The sequence below is a fragment of the Rhamphochromis sp. 'chilingali' genome (genome assembly GCF_963969265.1).
Source record: "Rhamphochromis sp. 'chilingali' genome assembly, chromosome: 11".
Classification (NCBI taxonomy): Eukaryota; Metazoa; Chordata; class Actinopteri; order Cichliformes; family Cichlidae; genus Rhamphochromis; species Rhamphochromis sp. 'chilingali'.
The window spans coordinates 20,011,511-20,030,856 of NC_137938.1; the positions used below are offsets into that span (position 1 = coordinate 20,011,511).

The 19,346-nt window shown below is 40.1% G+C and overlaps 1 protein-coding gene across 1 annotated transcript; it reads left to right on the forward strand.

Moving 5' to 3' along the window:
* Window positions 1-619: 619 nt before the first annotated feature.
* ankrd28b (ankyrin repeat domain 28b) lies at window positions 620-19,047 on the forward strand. Its single transcript, XM_080897464.1, has 28 exons — window positions 620-1,158; window positions 5,975-6,058; window positions 6,553-6,631; window positions 7,105-7,175; window positions 7,274-7,474; window positions 8,847-8,934; window positions 9,176-9,318; window positions 9,510-9,722; window positions 10,397-10,475; window positions 10,573-10,687; window positions 10,893-10,975; window positions 11,154-11,217; window positions 11,307-11,375; window positions 11,452-11,592; window positions 11,773-11,884; window positions 12,020-12,046; window positions 12,991-13,065; window positions 13,162-13,363; window positions 13,456-13,543; window positions 13,626-13,743; window positions 15,074-15,293; window positions 16,558-16,645; window positions 16,733-16,816; window positions 16,958-17,103; window positions 17,239-17,321; window positions 17,444-17,526; window positions 17,673-17,764; window positions 17,928-19,047. Exons 1-28 carry the CDS (start codon window positions 1,132-1,134, stop codon window positions 18,209-18,211), a joined length of 3,159 nt encoding a protein of 1,052 aa, XP_080753590.1. The 5' UTR covers window positions 620-1,131; the 3' UTR covers window positions 18,212-19,047.
* Window positions 19,048-19,346: the final 299 nt, after the last annotated feature.

Genomic DNA, 19,346 nt, shown 5'->3' on the forward strand with positions numbered 1-19,346 from the left:
CAAAACAAAACAAAAAAGGCAGCCTTGTCTTCAGGATTAATGATGCAGAGACTTGTTTTGTGTAAAAGGATTTTGTTGTCTAATCCTGTTAAAGCTCTAGGATCAGTAACACTTGTACATGAATAGGGGTGCTCTGAATATTTTTAACTAATGCAAAAGAAGGGCAGCCGACAAAAAATAATATTTAAATCACAAATCACTCCCCACCACCAAAACACATACATAAAATAAAATATTGTTTTAAATTGATTGCCATAAGCTAAAAGAGTTCCACTGCTTGTAGTTAAACGGGAAGTCACTAGGTGGCCGTATTTCATCAAATTTCGGTGTTGGATCAGTAGACCTGAAACCCATTTCGCATTTTAGGACCGCCAGTAATTCACAGTTTTAATAAGTCAGTTTTAATAAATTTCAGATCTATTTTACTGTTGTCGCCGTAAAATAAATAGATAGTACTGTTTTGTGTTTGTGTTGTGTGTTTGCTTACCTTTTTAAAAAAAAAAAAGTTTCCAGGAGGCCCCCGTCAGCCCGGAGAACTCGTATTACTGCTGTCAACACTTGACTCCCAGTGGCATCCATGGAGTTGCTGCAGCGGTTGCATGGTTGTCGCACTTGTGCAACTTCAGGATGAGTCACAGTTAGTAAATAGAAAAACATTCAGCTGTTCTCAAAACCACGTTATTCAGAGCAGTGCACCATGGGTAAATTACAATGTTAATAAATGTCACGTGGAATATAGAGTTTAAAATTGCTCCTTATAGAAAATATCTACACTTATAAGCGCTGAGGGCAGTGCAATATTCAACAAAGTGCGTCTGTGCTGTTACAGAATGCAGCTGGCAACAACCAATCAGCGATTCCCTTACTGACATCTAGAGCGCTCTTAGCCTATCGGATTGCGTCTTTTCGGCGAGGTGAAATATGGTGGCGGCAATGTTATGGAGTTTCCGCTACTCCTCTCGCTTTCATGCCATCAGGTTAGGAAGCTAGCTAGCGAGCGAGCTAAGCTAGAGTCACGCTAGGCCTCCAGCAAAACCAGCGGCAGAAGCAACCGAGATCACACGCTGCTGTTCGGAAGGAGACAAGTATTCCTTTATGAACCTGCATGAGAGCTGTTAAAATACCACAAATATGGTGGTTCTCAAAATTCGAGACCAGGTAAGTAATGGCTGGTGTTAGAGGTTTACCGTAAGTTTGAGCAAGTGGCCGGCTAATGTTAGCCTCGATTTCAGCGCTCGCCAGCGCAATGTAATTCGAGTCTTTCGAGCCTGACTCTGAAACGGAAGCATTTCCTTAATCTAGAATTTGAATTGTCCTCGATGAGGTGAAAGCTGGCTGAAGTACTGCGTGTAACATTCGAAGCCCCGTTGTTGTTCCCATCACGTTTGCACACCGACATGTACTTAAATGGCTGTTGAGTTAAAAAGCAGCTAATGATGTTGTATTTATTTCCAGCAATTAGCCCGAGCCTGCGTGAAATGCATCCAGCGACTCACTTGTGAAGTGACTAGTTAGCATATTGTGAGACAACAATGCTAAATTGTGTTTGTGCAGTCGCTTACGAGCAATTCTAGCGTTATTGATAAACAATAATTTCCTCTCTGTTGCTGTTACAGTGAGATTATTGTCATGACAGCCAAAGCGATCTGTTGATTGTGACATTACTGTGACAGCTAAACGTTTGTGGTTATATTTATGTTAGCAAAACCAACTAGTGATGTTTGTGGCAGCTGTAGGTTTAGAAAACCCTTAAATAACGATATAGTTTTTGTTCACTGATTCACCAAACTATGTTATTTGGTGTCACAGTGGGGCAGGATAATGGAGTGATTGGATCTGAGCGGAGCTTTGTGCTAGTTTGGTGACTTTATTGTTTTCAAGAGGATTTATAACACTGTTACAGTTAAGCTATGCCTGTAATCAGACCTCTTTAGTGTGTGCCCTTATAGAAAAACTCAAAAATATATAAAACAAGACAGTTTCTATTAGCTAGTATTCGCATACTCTATACCCATGTGTACCGCGTTACTGGGGAAAAATGCAGGTAAACTGCTGTGTAATGCTTTAATATATGAGGGCAATGGCAGTGTGACAGTAGACGTGTCATTTTAAACTCTGCAAAAAAAACACTTGACACCTACTTCGTGAAAACCAGAATAGCTCAGTGTTATCATTTTAAGGGTTTTGTTTTGCACATGCCTGCTATTCTGTGACATATGTACGCGCATGTGTCTTTTATGGTCTGTGTGTGCTTGAATGATCTGGGCTCCTGTGAGCCGGTGGAAGTTGCCAAAGAGCTGTCTCCATGGTGATGGTATTAACTAGCTTGGCTTGTATGAGGAGAGGAGGCACACAGTCCAGCAGTGAGAGAAGAGCATAGAAAATCTCCTACACCACCACCACTCATGCAGGACACGGAGAACTGAAAACAACAAAATGCAGATCTGTCCCTTTTTTTTGTTTTTAACATGGCGCAAATAGTGTTCGAACCACAAGAGTCTGCTTGTTGGCTGAATTTGTCCCCAGTAACTCTAACCTGCTTTGTGCCCTGCAGACATTCATGGGCATTATAATAACTAAACGAGTTCATTGTCCTTGTGTTTAAAAAAAAAAAAAAAAAAAGAAAGAAAGAAAAAGCCACTGTATGCTGCTTGCTTGCTCGCTTTTGAGATGGCAGTCGTGGTTGTACAAGTTTGTAATGTCGTGATTGCTTCAATATGTTGCTGGGAATAATCCACCCATGGCACCGCATATGTGTTGAATAGCTGTTGAGGGCTTATCCATAGCAGGGTGACCTTGATAGATTTAAAAAAAAAAAATGAAATAACAACAATGACCCTTACAATGTTTGACATTTGGCTTATATGAAGTAAACTCAGCAATTTCCCTTACTTTATTGTATATCTTTTCTGTCAGGTAGAGGTATAAATTCTTGGTTCTGTATTTAACTTCATGAAGCATGAGTCACTAAAAGGCATCAGGAAGTAGTACTGCAAAACCAGATGATTGCAAGTATACGTAGTTGTGCTTGATTAATGTTTTAAAGTGGGTTGCTGAAGATGCACTTTCATAAACCAAATGTCTTTTGCACATACAAACTGCATGCATGCACATTAACCTAATTGACTAGCTGGGCAGCCTGCTAAGTTGAATGATTGAATACTAATGAATGCATGTACCCTGTATATTGCATCATTTTACCTGTACAATGGAAAGCAAAGAGAGGAGTCATTAAGTTCAGTGTTTTTGTTTTCTCTCAGCTAGTAGACTTATTTGGTATGTTTTGAGTTATTTTAAGCCAAAATCTATTTCAGGCACGTAAAGGTTATGAGTACATAATAGTGGTGTGAGGATCGATACTAAAGTATTGATTCTGTCAATACCAGATATTTATGTTCTAGAATCCATGCTCATATTAAAATATCAATATTTTATTAATTTGGGCTAAATTAGGAGTTTATGATTAACAGGAACACAGTGGAAAGTAACTATATTATTAGGATTTTCTAAATGATTTGTAGGAACTACTCCTCCTTCCACTTGTCATAGTGATGCGAAATACAGCTGTATAAATGCATCGCTCGCTCAGGTGATGATCGTAAGCAGAGTCATGCGTGGAGCCGTTTCAGCTCCACAAACAGCCAAGACGTGGTTTGTGACACAAAAGTAAATCATTACACGGAATATGATGATGAGTTTATGATGAGGCTAACTGAAGAAGAGGTGAGGGACAGGTGCTGCTAGGAAGTCCTTTGGTGCTACAGGCAGATACTTTCCAGGTACAGAGAGGGAAAATGTGGAGCTGTTGGTGATGTGTAACACTAAAAATACAATTCAAACATACATAAGATAGATAATAACATGTATCTAGCAAATGTTTCTCAGCTTTATTATTATTTTAAATCAGTCATATATGTTTTTAATTGTTAATTGAATCCTTTTAAAATGTAGGCATTGAATTTTCAGGCTTTTTTTTTTTTTTTTGCCTTTTTTTGCTTTTTTTCTTATATATAATTCTTCATAATTGAATGATAAGAGCAAGAAGTCTGATGTCATGTATCCATTATGAAGGTATATTTTGAAAGACAATACTTTGGATTTTCTAAACACATTAAGTTTTTGTACAAAGTGTCTGTATTGGATCACAATCACCAATACCAGTCTGAATTTTACTTGGTAGCTGATCAGAAAGGAAATCAGTGGCATCGCACGTCACTAGTAGATAACGCAATGTTTCATGATGCAGGCAGCAGATTATTTTAAAAGCAGTTTCCTTCTCTCGGCCACTTCTTGTTCATGCATTTTGTTTTGCATATATGCTGTCTTATTCATTCAGGTTAAGATTTCTCACTTATAGTGTATTTCTTAGGAATATAGTTTTTAATTGGGGGTTCAGCTGTAACACTTTAAAATGTCAGGAATGCTCTGCCTGGAAGGGATCTCCTCCTCTCCACTGTTGTCCCTGTCCAACCCAGCCTCTTGCTACAGGGCATGCAGATGAAAACATCCTGATCAAAGACTCCAGTGTTTCCAAAATCTTTGCTCTGGTTTTAAAGCGATCCAGTGTTGCTAAACATAAATGATATATTTTAGTCATATTACTTACCTAGGATTTGTTTTTGTTTTTTGGGTTATTCTTTTGTTTTTTCAATGATTTTATTTGAGCATTGCAAGCATTTCGTCTGTCTAAAATTACAGGAGTGGTTGACTCTTTCAAAAAACATAAAAAGACTGAAGCTAGCATCAGAAAGTGTTATCCAACATGAAGGGAATATTGTAACGCTGCATTCAAGACTCAGTTCTGTCATTTATGGTGTGGCAAACTCTAAATGCTGAGTTTGGCATTTAGAGTTTGGCTTGCACTGAAGTCATAGAAAGATACACAACACTGCCAGTTCTTCAAGTCAAAGTCAGTTTTATTATTCATAACTTTATTATGTAGAAGGCATAGTATAAATTATATTAAAGCATTTGTGCAATTATTAATATGTATAAAATGTGAAGGGTATAGCAGTTTTTTAAGCATAAGCAAAAATGTTTTTAAAGCCTATGTACACATAGCAAGTGTTTATACATAACTGGACAAGTGAGGAGTCATCAGTATGAAACTGAGAAAATGAGCATAGCAGCAATTTATTTTTATAAGGTGTTGCCAATTCAATGGCCAACATGTCTATTAGGTTGAAATTTATTGTGTTCACATGTTTTGTCACTTTTTAGAAACATCCCAAGTGTTATGATGGAAAAAATTCCATTATACACTCATGTTGAAAAACACACTGCTAGCACTCTGTCTACACGATGATCAACAAGAGAGATTTCTCAAAGAACTTTGGTTCATTTTTATGCCAAAACTTGATCTTGTGATCATGTTGGATGTGGTGAATGAGAGGAGCTGTGTACTTTTATTTTTTTTCCTGTTTTTGATTCCTGGCTGTGTGAAAGTAAGCAGCACAGTTCTCATTTTGAGTACAAGGTTTGGGTCTGTCTTTTTTAATGTCTTCATTCAAAAACTGCGATGTTTATCTCTGCTAACATGGCATGTTTACTTATCAACAGACAGAAAGTGCAGAACGGTGTTTAAAAAGTGGCCTTGGCAGTCTGTGACATGCGGAGTCATCGTTTCATTGTTTGTTCTCTTTCTCCCAAAGAATAATGCTCTTTTACATTGCTTTCATTTGTGCTTTGTTGAATGCCAATATTTGGTCTTCAGATGAGTGTTGTGTATGTCCTGTGTTGCAAGCATGCTGAAGTCCTTAAGTTTAAGTTTGGCGGATTATTGGTTTTCTCAGATTTCAACAATACCCGTCAGACAGACAAGATTGTTACTCGCAGTTCATTGGGTTTGCTCTGTATGCAAATTGTAGTGATGGAATCTGAGATGGTGTTACATGTCCACAAAGAAAAGTATCAAAATCATGATAATTTTGTCCTTTTTATTTATTGTGTGCTTTTTTTTTTCTTTCTTTTACAGCCTCCTTTGCTGAAAGCTATTTTCAATGTAGATCCTGATGAAGTACGTTCGCTTATATTCAAAAAAGAAGATGTGAATGCACAGGTAAGCCCAACAGTTACAAATATCTGCATCTGTTTCCTCATATTATTGTTATTTTTGGGGGGGCCTAATGTGCAGTTGTCCTTGAAAGGCCTCGTGCAGCTCTTTCTTACAGATATTGTAGCATACAGAACAGCACTGCATGACCTGCCTCTTTTTTTTTTTTTTTTTTTTTTCTTTACTGCATTCCTCGTCAATATTACATATTCAAGTGGTGGTGTTTGTTTCAAAATAAGGCTGTTTTGTACTCACTCGTCCTTCACTGCAAGGCTTTTCTTTATTTTTATTTTTATTAATTTGTTAAAACCACAATGTGGTGTTTGTGTAAATATTTGTTCCTGTTAACACTACAGTGTTGCAAATGTTAAGGAAAATGTGTTTTTGTATTGCTACACCAGACCAATGCACATGTAATGAAGAGACAGATTGCAGTGTTTACTGCAAGTTGTTTTGTTTCTCTGTAATCTCAGCAGTTTCTTCCTGTTCACTTAATACAGGACAATGAGAAGCGAACTCCATTGCATGCTGCCGCCTATCTCGGAGATGCAGAAATTATAGAGCTGTTGATTCTATCTGGTATGTTTTCTTCTTAGTATTAATGCAATGATCACAAGAAAGTGCTTGAAGCCACAAATACTGGGTGAATTTTGGATTGTAGAAATGAGAGTTTCACAGGTGTCTGGAGAGATTATCTAACAGTTTTTAATCAGAGAAAATAAGTCATGCTCTTAAAATGTGAAATATTAGAAATATTATAGATGTGCCTATAATTATCTTCCTAATGCTGGGAGCACATGACATACTGCTGTGTGTGTGTGTGTGTGTGTGTACATAATGGCACCTTTTAATAGCAAAGTGGAATACAAGCAATCATTCCTCTGCATACAGTATGATGACATATTTGAAATGTCTCTACACCTCTTTCAGCCTTTTCTGAACTTTTCTAATTTAGTCTCTTCAAAAACTGTTGAATACCTTCTTGTCGAAACGTTGCACCATATGCAGCAAAACCATATGAGTTTAAATAGCCTTTGCTTCTTCACTTCTAGGTGCAAGAGTAAATGCCAAAGATAACAAGTGGCTCACTCCCCTGCACCGAGCTGTGGCCTCCTGCAGTGAGGTATGTGAATTTTCCCTTTGTTCTCTGTCATACACACTACAAGACACAGGTTTGCATATCCAAACAATGTAAACCTACTTGTTGTTTTTTCTTCACAGGATGCTGTCCAGGTGTTGCTGAAACACTCGGCTGATGTAAATGCCCGAGACAAAAACTGGCAGACGCCACTTCACATCGCCGCCGCCAATAAGGCGGTCCGCTGCGCCGAAGCCCTAGTGCCACTACTCAGCAATGTGAATGTGTCAGACAGAGCAGGCCGCACCGCGCTGCACCATGCAGCCTTCAGCGGTCATCTGGAGGTAAATTTAAACCCTAAGACATTGTTAGATTAAACTGTGCTTAAGGAGGCACTTTAACATCTTTGGAATCGATGTGGTTGCGCGTTAATGAATTGAAATAGCAGCTGAACGTTTGGTATCAGCTTTCTTAAGGAGCAGAGTGTTAATGTAGAGGGTTGGTGAGGTTTTGTGGTTGTAAAGTGTGCAATGTCTTTGAGTATAACCTCTTCAGTAATCCTCATATTGATTGATTTAAATTGCTGTGTGCTACATAGATTGTTTTTGCTGGCAAACTGTCAGAGTATGCTAGCATTACTGGGTGTGTTTACCTGACTGTTATTAGAAGTTCCCGATCTCTTTCTAAGAAGTGTTTCTGCTTGCCTCAAGAATGATTAAACACTGGTGGGCACTCTGCCATGCAGTGCAGAATAATGGTCACATTATTTGCCCATTTAACAAGTGTTAGTTGAGACAAGCAACATCCACATATAGGTCTGCTGAATTTTAGTAGCGCATGACTAACCGACCCGACCGTTTGATCCCGGATTCAGTTGCGCAAAATCTGGTCCAGTCATCCAAATGCTTCCTGACATCAGGGCACCCTCTTAAGTTAAAGAGGGCAGCTTTTCAATGTTTAATGAGCCAGCTACATTGAATTAAAGAGCACAAACTGCATTTTCAGACATGGCTTAAGACTGAGTGGGCTCTCTGCATGCAGTCATAAATTGTGGTCGCATACTTAAGGGTGCTGGATGCACAGATAGTGCTTGACCAATCATGTGTCTGGATGCAAATTACCCATTGTAATCTTGTACTTGCATGCAAATTAGCTATCTTAAAAGTGAATTATCAAAAATTCATGCAAATGAATGCAAGTGCATACAAGCTATTTGGAGCATCTTTTAGGTATACAGTGGATTCAAGTTAAGCATATAAATATGAAAAAGGTGAGTCTATGGAGGTATGATCCAAGAGAAGAATGCCACACTACTGGCTGTACAAGACAGGATATTTGGAAATGCATGTTTTCTTGTTTAATCTTAATTATATTTGTTCGGTTGGCATACCTGCACAGAATCTGTGCAAAAGGGTGACAAGGTTTCACCACTCATGTTTGCTCAGCAAGTTAAAAAATAACTTTAGAAACCCCTGCAGGTTCAAATAATTTCTATTATATTAAAGTGAAGATACGCATACATTGACAAGACAATTGATCCAAGAGCGCTAAGATAAAGTCACTGAACTCGTATGTCTAATATGTAAACACTGCATGCAGTGTATATAAGTTGCTACATTTATTGCAAATGGTAGATAGGTAGGTTGATGTTGCAGCGTCCCCTGATGTTTTTTCTCATCCCCTGTTTGTTTTTTTTGTTTTTTTTGCTACTTTTAGATGGTGAGACTCTTGCTCTCCAGAGGGGCCAACATCAATGCTTTTGACAAGAAGGACCGCCGTGCGATACACTGGGCCGCCTACATGGGTAAAAAATAATGCAGCCATAGAGATTTTTACGTTTTGGTATTTGTTCATTTTTATGCAACTTTAGACATTCCTTTCTTCTTGTGGTCAATATTAACTTAAATGGCAGAATTTTATTTGAATAAAAATCATCTGTTAAAATGTTTTTAAATGTTTACATTAGAGTAGATGCCATATGAACAAAAAACATGTCTAATATCTTTGTGTAAGCATTATGTAATTAAATCTCTTTTTATCTTCAGGACACATAGAAGTGGTGAAGCTGCTGGCATCACATGGAGCTGAGGTGGCCTGCAAAGATAAGAAATCTTACACCCCCCTACATGCGGCAGCCTCTAGTGGAATGATCAGCGTTGTTAAATACCTCCTGGACTTGGGGGTGGATGTAGGTTCCACCCACAAGCTTTTTGCCATCGCACTGTAGACACTGCTATACTGTATGAGCTCAACAGGAGAGATATTTTTCAGTGGTGTCTCTAAATTGTGTGTTACAACTGTTCTAACTGTAACTGTTCTTTTATTTGTAGCACTTTATTCTAATTGTTTTAATTGCCTGCTGTTTTCCTGACTTTCTAGATCAATGAGCCCAATGCATATGGCAACACACCCCTCCACGTGGCCTGCTACAACGGGCAAGATGTGGTTGTGAACGAGCTCATAGACTGTGGAGCCAACGTCAACCAGGTGAACGAGAAGGGCTTTGCCCCTCTGCATTTCACCGCCGCCTCGCGTCACGGAGCACTCTGCCTGGAGCTTCTGGTTTGCAATGGGGCAGATGTCAACATTAAAGTGAGTAAAAACCAGGCAAAGCTTGTTATTAAACAACTAAGTATTTACATATATTTTTAGATATAACTTGTAACGACCACCATTTTCTTTGTGAGTATTTATTACATGGCATGCTGCGGGGAAAAGCCTGTTGTAACCTTTGAGTCTAAGGTTTATTTTGAGCACCTGACGGCTCCTTTTGGCCTCCCATCCGTAAACTCTCTCCATACTCTTTCACATGATTCTTGCGTAGGTGGTAGAGGTTTGTCGTGTGTGAGTTTGTGCTGGGGACCGGTTTGCGGCATAATTTGCATAGTACAGTTTTCTGGTCTGTGTCAGACTTTTCATAACCAAACCATTTCCATGCTACAGAGGTAGCCCCTAGTTTAGTATTTCTGTTTGGAGCTACCTGGTTCTGCCTCATCTTCGCTGGCCATGCTGGTATTTTCTGTACCTGCATTCACTTGGTGGCCATCCAAACAATGAAAAAATGCGACACCACAAATTAAACGATAGCGTATAAAATCGCACAGCCCTAACGTCTTGCTTCCTTGTGTGTAAACGTGTATTATTGTGCCTGCTTCCTACATGTGATAGGTCTTCTCATTGTTTGAGGGAAGCTGATTGACTTGGGGATTAAACTTTACTGTAAAAAGGCATAACTTGTCAGATAATAAGTTTTTGTTTCAATTCAGAGTAAAGATGGGAAGACTCCACTCCACATGACAGCGATCCATGGGAGGTTCTCGAGGTCTCAAGCAATCATTGAGAAAGGTGAGCTGTTTCTCATGCTGGACCCAGAAGCAAAAACTGCTTTTTAGTGTAACAGAGGCTAAATGCTTGCTTTGATTTTTGTTTTTTCCCCCTAAAGGTGCGGAGATTGACTGTGAAGACAAGAACGGAAATACACCACTACACATTGCCGCTCGATACGGCCACGAACTCCTCATTAACACTCTCATCTCCAACAGAGCTGACACAGCTAAGTACGTGAGCCTTTCTGTTGATTTTTCAGTCAAGTCTTAGAACATATATTGAAGAGCCTTCCTTCTGAAAGCACACATGTAGTATCTGTTGTGTAACTCATATAAATGGTAATGTGCTAGTAATAGTCATTTTTTTATTCCCACATTAGCAACATTGTTGTGTACTGTTTGTATGATACAAAGTTTTTTGTTTTTTTTCATTCAGACGAGGAATCCATGGCATGTTCCCACTGCATTTAGCTGCTCTCAGTGGCTTCTCTGACTGCTGCAGAAAGCTCCTGTCTTCAGGTGAACGGCACTCATGCCCTGTCACAACCTTCAGTGCAACGTGACACAAAGCTCACGTTTAAGTAGTTTAGAAATTCCTGACAGGAAAAAAAGTACAAAAATATATCATGTGCAATGTAAAACATTTTATAATATATCCTGAATGTGTCTCCTTCATAATCACTTTTACCCTGTGCAGGCTTTGATATTGATACTCCTGATGACTTTGGGAGGACCTGTTTACATGCTGCAGCTGCTGGAGGGTCAGTACACGATGGCTGAATATCGCCTTTAGTATTAAAGTATTGTGTAATTTTTAATCAAGTGACTATCTGTCTGTCTAACCCCTCAGAAACCTGGAATGTCTAAATCTTCTCCTCAACACTGGGGCCGACTTCAACAGAAAGGACAGCTTTGGCAGGTTTGTAGTATTTATTGGTGGATTTGGATCAAGAGTCAAATTTGAACAGGGAACTGAGCTGTGTTTGCTTTTCCAGGACCCCTCTGCACTACGCTGCTGCCAATTGTAACTACCAGTGCCTGTTTGCTCTGGTGGGGTCTGGGGCCAGCGTCAATGACCTAGACGAGCGGGGCTGCACTCCTCTCCACTACGCCGCTGCGTCTGACACAGATGGAAAGTCAGTAAATTCTCTCTATTAAAAATGGTGGATGTTGTGTGGGAGGTGGTTCATGTTTGTAGTTTTTCACAGATAAAAGTAAAAATAACCACCTGCATTATCCATTATGCTGAGTAGTGGTTTAGGACTAGAAGCCAACATGTTGTTTCCTTGACTACAGCGCTTTTGTTGTGTCTGCAGGTGCCTGGAATATTTACTGAGAAATGATGCAAATCCAGGGATCCGGGACAATCAGGGCTACAATGCTGTGCACTACGCCTCAGCGTATGGACATCGCCTTTGTCTGGAGCTGGTAAGAACTTCAATCCAGAGTACATGACACTTAACAGCCACCATGTCCCTGTTTTCATATTTGTGTTTTGTGGAATTCTGCTTAAAGAATTGCCTGTTTTTTGTTTGTTTGTGTTTTTTTCCTGTTCTTTAACAGATTGCAAGTGAAACACCCCTAGATGTGGTAAGTTGATTTTTAGTTCTTTAGTTCTTCTTTTTAGGCTCTTGAAGACATTTCACCTCTTGTCTGAGAGGATTCTTCAGTTATAACAGTGAAGAATCCTATCATGGGGATTATGAGCTATTCAGCCCCTAGTGGTGCTTTCACCTTGGACTTAGTCCAGAGAGTTGTTGTCATCATTATTACGTTATTGGGGTTGCACATTTCAACATGTGAGTGAGTGAATCACCTGGGAGGGGATCTCAAAAGTGTGTTATAGTTGGTGTTTTAGGCAACCACCTGTTCTGAAATGGTTGTTCTGTTTGGGCATAGATGACTTCTTTTACTCCTCCTTGAATCGTCTGTGTTCTCTGGATGACGTCTTGGTTCTCCCCTGGTGAATGTCTGACATTTTGTCTCATGCCTCTTTGCTGATAACTAAAAGTACTCTGTTAATGTGTGCGTTCCTTTTTCTTTTATCCCTTTAGTTGATAGATTTTTTTAAATTTAATTTCTTGAGTTCGTAGAAGAGAAGAAGCCTCACAACTGAGGAGTCTCTTCATAAAACTAGCAAGAAGTACCACAAAACTCTATGACTGAGGCCTTATTTTCTGGACCTGTGGGTCTGGTTGAGTCCAAGTGATGGAATTTTTTTCATTAGTCAGTGAGCACAAGGGTCCCTACAGATGTTCGTTTGTGATCGCCCAAACTCATCTGCAGAAACATTTTCATTACAATACAAAAGCCCCAAGCAACAGATTTCAGCCAAACTTCAAAGACGTATAACAGGAAGGATTTTTCTGCTGTGATGTCTCCAGCTGTCTGTAACTCTGTCTATAACAGAGTATAATCAAGGCTTGACATATTTTTTTGTAGTTTTTATGTATATAAAATAGGGCACAGAGTCATGCAGTAGGAAAGGAAACAATATCTGAATCAGGTTCTCATGTGTGTCTTGGCTTATTCAGCTAATGGAAACCTCAGGGACAGACATCCTGAACGACGCGGATGTCAGAGCCCCTGTCAGCCCCCTGCATCTTGCTGTGAGTAATTTGAAACACTTGGTTTTATCCTTCTGGTGAGCAGTACATGTCACCAGCGTCAGCAGTAACTTTATAATGGGGGAATCCACCTTTCAGGCATACCATGGTCACCATCAAGCTATGGAGGTTCTGGTGCAGTCTCTGCTGGATCTGGATGTGAGAAACAGCCAAGGGCGCACACCCCTGGACCTGGCTGCCTTCAAAGGGCATGTGGAGTGTGTGGATGTCCTAATCAACCAGGGAGCCTCCATCTTGGTGAAAGATTACACCTTGAAGCGAACACCTATACATGCTGCAGGTATGTTAGACGTGGAGTTACAAATAAAATTTCCTGAACCTGAAAATTCAGACCCAAATACAACATAAGTAATAAGTTAATCTTTCCCGCAGCTACCAATGGTCACTCAGAGTGTTTACGTTTGCTCATTGGAAATGCTGATCTTCAAAGTGCAGTAGACATTCAAGATGGGAATGGACAGTAAGTTAAATGAAAATCTTTTTATTTTATTTCCATTCTTATTCTAAAGTCATTGCTAACATTATTGCCTCATATCTCCTAGAACCCCTCTCATGCTTGCGGTCCTGAGTGGACACACAGATTGTGTGTATTCTCTGCTAAATAAAGGAGCCAATGTAGAAGCCAAAGACAAATGGGGCAGGACAGCCCTGCACAGAGGAGTAAGTAAATGTCATTATTTTTACTCATATTTCTGTGCATAACTTTATTCACAGTTTTCAGTATGGATACCTAAATCTTGCTACCACTATCAGAATTTACATGTGTATTTCTTGGCCTTTGTGGAATGAGTGTGTCTTTCAAATATCGCAACAACACAATAATCACAACAGTTTTTTTGTTTTGTTTTTTGTTTTTTACTGTGTTGCAAGGCACATTTCACTTATTGCCAACCAACCAGCATGTCAGACATGTAGTCCAGTCTCGCTTTTCGAAATATTGCTTGTCAACATCCTCATTTTCTCCTGATTAGATAGTTGCAAGTCATTGTGTACATGCCTAAATGATGCGGCAGTATCTACAGTTGGTACAAAACAGCAGCAAGTATATTCACACTAATCACAGGGAACACATCACTCACAGAACGACAGTAACTTCCCATTTGCTTCAGAATCCCAAGATTTTGGCTCTACTTGATACGTTAGAGCTCCTAATACCTCATACCACCCCTAGACCCTTCAGAATCAGTTGCTGTTACATATTTTACAGTTAAGGCTTAAAACAAATGGTAAACTGTTTTAGCCCAGTTCTGTGGAACAAACTTCCTCTCGCAATTCTATCAGCACAATCATTTCCCCATTTAGAAATAAATAAACGAACTTCAGGAAAGTATGGACTGGCTTTTACATGTTGTTTTCTTACATTTTTACTTTTGCTTTCTTTGTCTATTGCTTGTATATCTTCTTTATTCATTAATGTTATGCTTTTTGGAATGTTTTAGTACTAATATTTTTTGTAAGTTATATAAAGGACCTTGTGTGATTTTCCATAATGTATGGGTTTACACATTTAGTTGGCAAGCGAAAGGTCGATAGTTGAATTCCAGTCTGAGATGCAAAACTCTCTACCCAGTATGACTTTACAACACTCCTACTGTGCCAGCTTTCTACACAAATATGCTCTATTTGGACAACAGACATGCCAGCATATATTGAAAAGAAAACCTTGCCATCAAGGCAACGTAGGCATCATGTTAGGAATCGATGTGGAAATATTCTGCTTTGGGATGCCCAAAAGGCAGTCAAGATACTGAAAGTAAAAAGAGGCTGACTTCTACTATAGTGCAGTGACCCAACGTAGACCCTCAAAATGTACAATAAACAACTTAAAGAAAAAGAAGCAACACTCATGGAGGAAATATTGTGAAAACTGGGTAGTGCTGCGAGTATCTGAGAGGTTTCTCTGAAACCTTGTTTTTTTTTTTTCTACATATTGTATGTTGTCATTCAGGATGTAAGCCAGTCATTGGTAAAACCTGTTTTCTGTTCTCAGGCGGTGACTGGCCATGAGGAATGTGTGGAAGCTTTGCTTCAGCACAGCGCCAGCTTCCTGGTGCGAGACTGTAAAGGGCGCACACCGATCCACCTGGCAGCGGCGTGTGGACACATAGGGGTACTGGGAGGCCTTCTGCATGCTGCCCAATCAGTGGAAACACTCCCTGTCTTAACAGACAACCAAGGCTACACCCCACTGCACTGGGCCTGCTACAATGGTACAGAGAAGAGGGCTTTGATGACATTCCGTGTAGATAAAGACATTTACATGTGATGGTTAGAACATGCAAGCCTGCCACTAAGTGCAGTAGATTAGTATAATGAAGCACCCAAGTAAATGTGGTTGGAATATAGCCAAGCACATCTTTTCCATGTTTATTGCTTGCTCATCATACAGATGGCGACAGAATTATTAGTCCCGTCTTTAAACATTTTGTGTTTCCCAGGTGCTGTTAAACAAAGAAAGGAATTTTTCTTTTATAGTTTTTTCAAGCATCCAAGTTGTTTTTTTTGGATGCCTACATTATTTTACTTTGCACACAGAGATTAAATGATTTCACAAAAACTAAGACGGTTAAAATTATTAGCCTCCGTGATGCTTCTTACCCCGAACACAAACAGTGTCTCTGTGGACCGAGAGCTCTGATTTAGTCTCATCTGACCAAAGGACACACTTCCAGTATGCATACTCTTTCTCCAAGTTGTCCTTAGCATACTTCAGTCTGGCTTTTCTTGGTGTGCAATCTCACAGTCCATTCCTTTGCATGGTTCTAGTGATTCTCTTCTGAGCGTATAATTCCCAGCTTAGCTAAAACATTCACTCATGTTTTGGCAGTTGCTAAGGGGTCTTTAGACACATCTCTCACCAGTTTCCTTTTCAGAGATTTTGAAATCTTTTGCTTCCTACCTCTGCCAGACTTTTTCTGTCCTGTGTGGCTCTCTTTGAATTTCTTATTGATGCTTCTCACTCCAGTTCTCAGTACTTGGAAATGATGTGATAACTTTGTATATCCTTCCTCTGCTTTGTGAGCATCAACAATTATTTTCCTCAAGTCTAAACTGATTTGTTTTGGTTTTGGTATTATGCTTTCTCAAACTCAAACTCTTGCTGAAGTTTTTTTTGTACTGTGCTCAAAGCTGCTCAAAGCTTGTAAATTAAAGGACATCATTCCACGGCAGTGATTCGTGCTATGGCTCAGTTAAAACAAAAAAAGTGAAATAATTATGCAGCACAAATAGAAATCCTTCATGCTTTCTAAAGAAAACTAGTATGTTAAGAAATGCTATGTTGAAATTTCTGTTTTTCTGTTAAAAATGGCACTTGGGAAGCTTTTGACCCGAACTTTGCATTTCATAGGGGGACTAATAAAGTCTTCCTCGTTGGCACAGGTCTCTTATGCACACCCTTAGGCTAGTTTTGACACATCCTGGTCATTATTGCTATGTTAATGCTGTAACTAGCTAATGTTTTCATTCTTGCAGGTCACGATACGTGTGTGGAGGTTTTGCTGGAGCAAGAGGTTTTCCACAAGGCTGATGGCAATTCTTTCAGCCCCCTCCACTGTGCTGTGTAAGACCTAGAGCTGCTTTCTCTCGATCAATTTGTGTAAGGACGGAGCATCTACCAGATTAAATAGTGCTGTTTTTTATTCCTTAGGATCCATGACAACGAAGGTGCTGCTGAGATGCTGATAGACACACTGGGCCCTGCAATTGTGAATTCCAAAGACAGTAAAAACAGGCATGTATGATGTTACAAGAAAAATATTAATTCAAGCCTGAATAGAATTGTAAAGCACCTGATTCTGGGAACGAGCGTAAGGAAGTGAAGGGTCATATCACTGAATAAATACTGAGCTTTGCTTTGATGTTGCACGTGCAGGACCCCGCTCCACGCCGCAGCCTTCACTGACCACGTGGAGTGTCTCCAGCTGCTGCTGAGCCACAACGCTCAGGTCAACAGTGTCGACGCCGTGGGGAAGACACCGCTCATGATGGCTGCTGAGAACGGCCAGACCAACGCTGTCGGTACGAAGGCTTTAACTATTACCCTGGCAAATATCACAGCGGGACATAATAATCAAGTGGAGGATTGAATTAATAAACTACTTTATTGAATTAACTTCATTTTGTTTTTCCTGTGTTTGATCATGTCACCATTAGAGGTGCTGGTGAGCAGTGCAAAAGCAGATCTCACTCTACAAGATGCTGCAAAGAACACTGCACTACACCTGGCCTGCAGTAAGGTGTGTAGTACCATATGGTGGCACTGTGCTCTTAGTATGCACAGTGTCTTGCCGAAGTGTTTAAATATGAGAAAGGATGAGCATTTACCACTCTGTGTGGCTCTTTTTATACCCATCCATAGGGACATGAAACCAGTGCCTTGTTGATATTGGAGAAGATTACAGACAGAAACCTCATAAATGCCACTAATGCCGCCTTACAGACGTACGTATCACTCATATCATATTAGTACCTCGCTTGTTAGTGCATTATTGTTAATAACTGAATTCTTAATGTCAAAATGTACAAAACAAATTAGTAAGTGTTGACTAGCTTGTCACCGATTTCAAAGATTTATCTTGTCTTTTAAGGCCTCTACACGTGGCTGCAAGAAATGGCCTGACTGTGGTAGTGCAAGAGCTGCTTGCAAAGGGAGCCAGTGTCCTTGCAGTTGATGAAAATGGTAAATTCACTGTAGTTTTTTTTTAAAATTATTATTATTTTTGTCTTACTTCTGGGTTTTGGTGTGCATCCTTGGGCACAGCAGGATTAGAAGCTGACTGCAAATGTTTTCTTTGCATTAATTTTATGGAGCATAAAATATTGTTGTGTTGTTATTTCCTCAGGTTACACGCCCGCCTTGGCTTGTGCCCCCAACAAAGATGTGGCAGACTGCCTAGCCCTCATCCTGGCCACCATGATGCCTGTGTCTCCCTGCACCCCGGCACCAACCCTCCCATTCAGTGCCATTAACCATTACACTACCAGCCCCTCTAAGAGCGTCACCTTCGACAGCCTGCCCGTGCTGCGTGGCGAGCACAGCTCATACTGCAGCTTCAACAACATCAGCCACCACGACGGCTTCTACAAAGACGAGGAGCTCAACGACTCTGATTCAGAGACGTACTGAAGGAAGGGCGAAAGTGATAAATGCATAAACACACGCTGTGTCTTAAAAATCATCCACCATGAGTTTGGGAGGGCAGAATGAGACACAAGCCCCCACAGGAGCCTTAAGAGTCCCCCTCACCCCACCCCACCCCTTCATCACCACCACCACCACCAGAGAGCGAGCAAGTGAGGGAGGAGGTTCAGCAGGCTGGCCAACGCTCATCACCACCTCATCCAGCACTAGGTGTCCTTTCAACTAATACTGGACCTCAGTGACCACTGCTTTACCAACACGGACTTCTTGAGTGCTAAAACCTGGACTCGTTTGGTAGACGGCAACCTTTCTAAGGCAATAACATGCTGTAGACTGGTGGTTGCACATCACAGAGAGCTAAACCAACAGGGACCAAGAGACATGGATACATTTTAACCCAGTTTTAACTGTGCAAATGAGACTGAGAAGGCTTGGGTTCATCGGCGGTTCGCTGTTTCTGTTAATGTGTGTGTGTGTGTGTGTGTGTGCGCGCGTGTGTTTGGAGGGGTGGGGGGGTTCATGGGTTTATATCCGCACACTACACCCTTCAGAATGCACTTGTCCTTCAAGTCTGTAAAAGTCATACTGGGGGAAAAGATCATTTATTTTTTGAGATCAAATTTTTATTAAACCCATTTTTCATGTCTTAAATTCCTTATCCTCTAGAGGAAAACAAAAAAGTCAGGTTTTAATGATCTGAGTAATTTCAAAAAATTTGATATGTGCACCGGTTAATTATTAGGTCGAGCAACCTTAATTTTGTACATTGACTTGTCCATTGCGGTTTAGTCTTTGAAGAATAAATTATTTGTGTACTTCTGGTCCCTTTTTATGTGTTCATTTTGTGCCTTCATTAGTTACTGAGAAAGGATGGGTTTGTAGAGGCAGCTGTGAAAGTACAGTGGTGCACACTAGGTAAGTATTTAAACATTTGTGAGAAGCACTGATCCCTTACTGAGGTATTTAGGCTGAGCTTTGCGAGGAGAAACACTGTAAACCAATGATAGGATGGCATTTGATTTTTCTTCTGTCTAAATGATATTTTTGCTGTTATCTTAGTCAAAGTATTGACTTTTGCTTGCTTTAACTTCAAAAAAAGAGAGAGAAACCACTCGATTGT

Coding starts and splice junctions, on each gene's coding strand:
- ankrd28b (XM_080897464.1), top strand. CDS start 1,132: ATGGTGGTTCTCAAAATTCGAGACCAG. Junction 7,176..7,273: donor CTGTGGCCTCCTGCAGTGAG/GTATGTGAATTT, acceptor TTTTCTTCACAG/GATGCTGTCCAGGTGTTGCT. Junction 17,765..17,927: donor CCTTGCAGTTGATGAAAATG/GTAAATTCACTG, acceptor TTATTTCCTCAG/GTTACACGCCCGCCTTGGCT.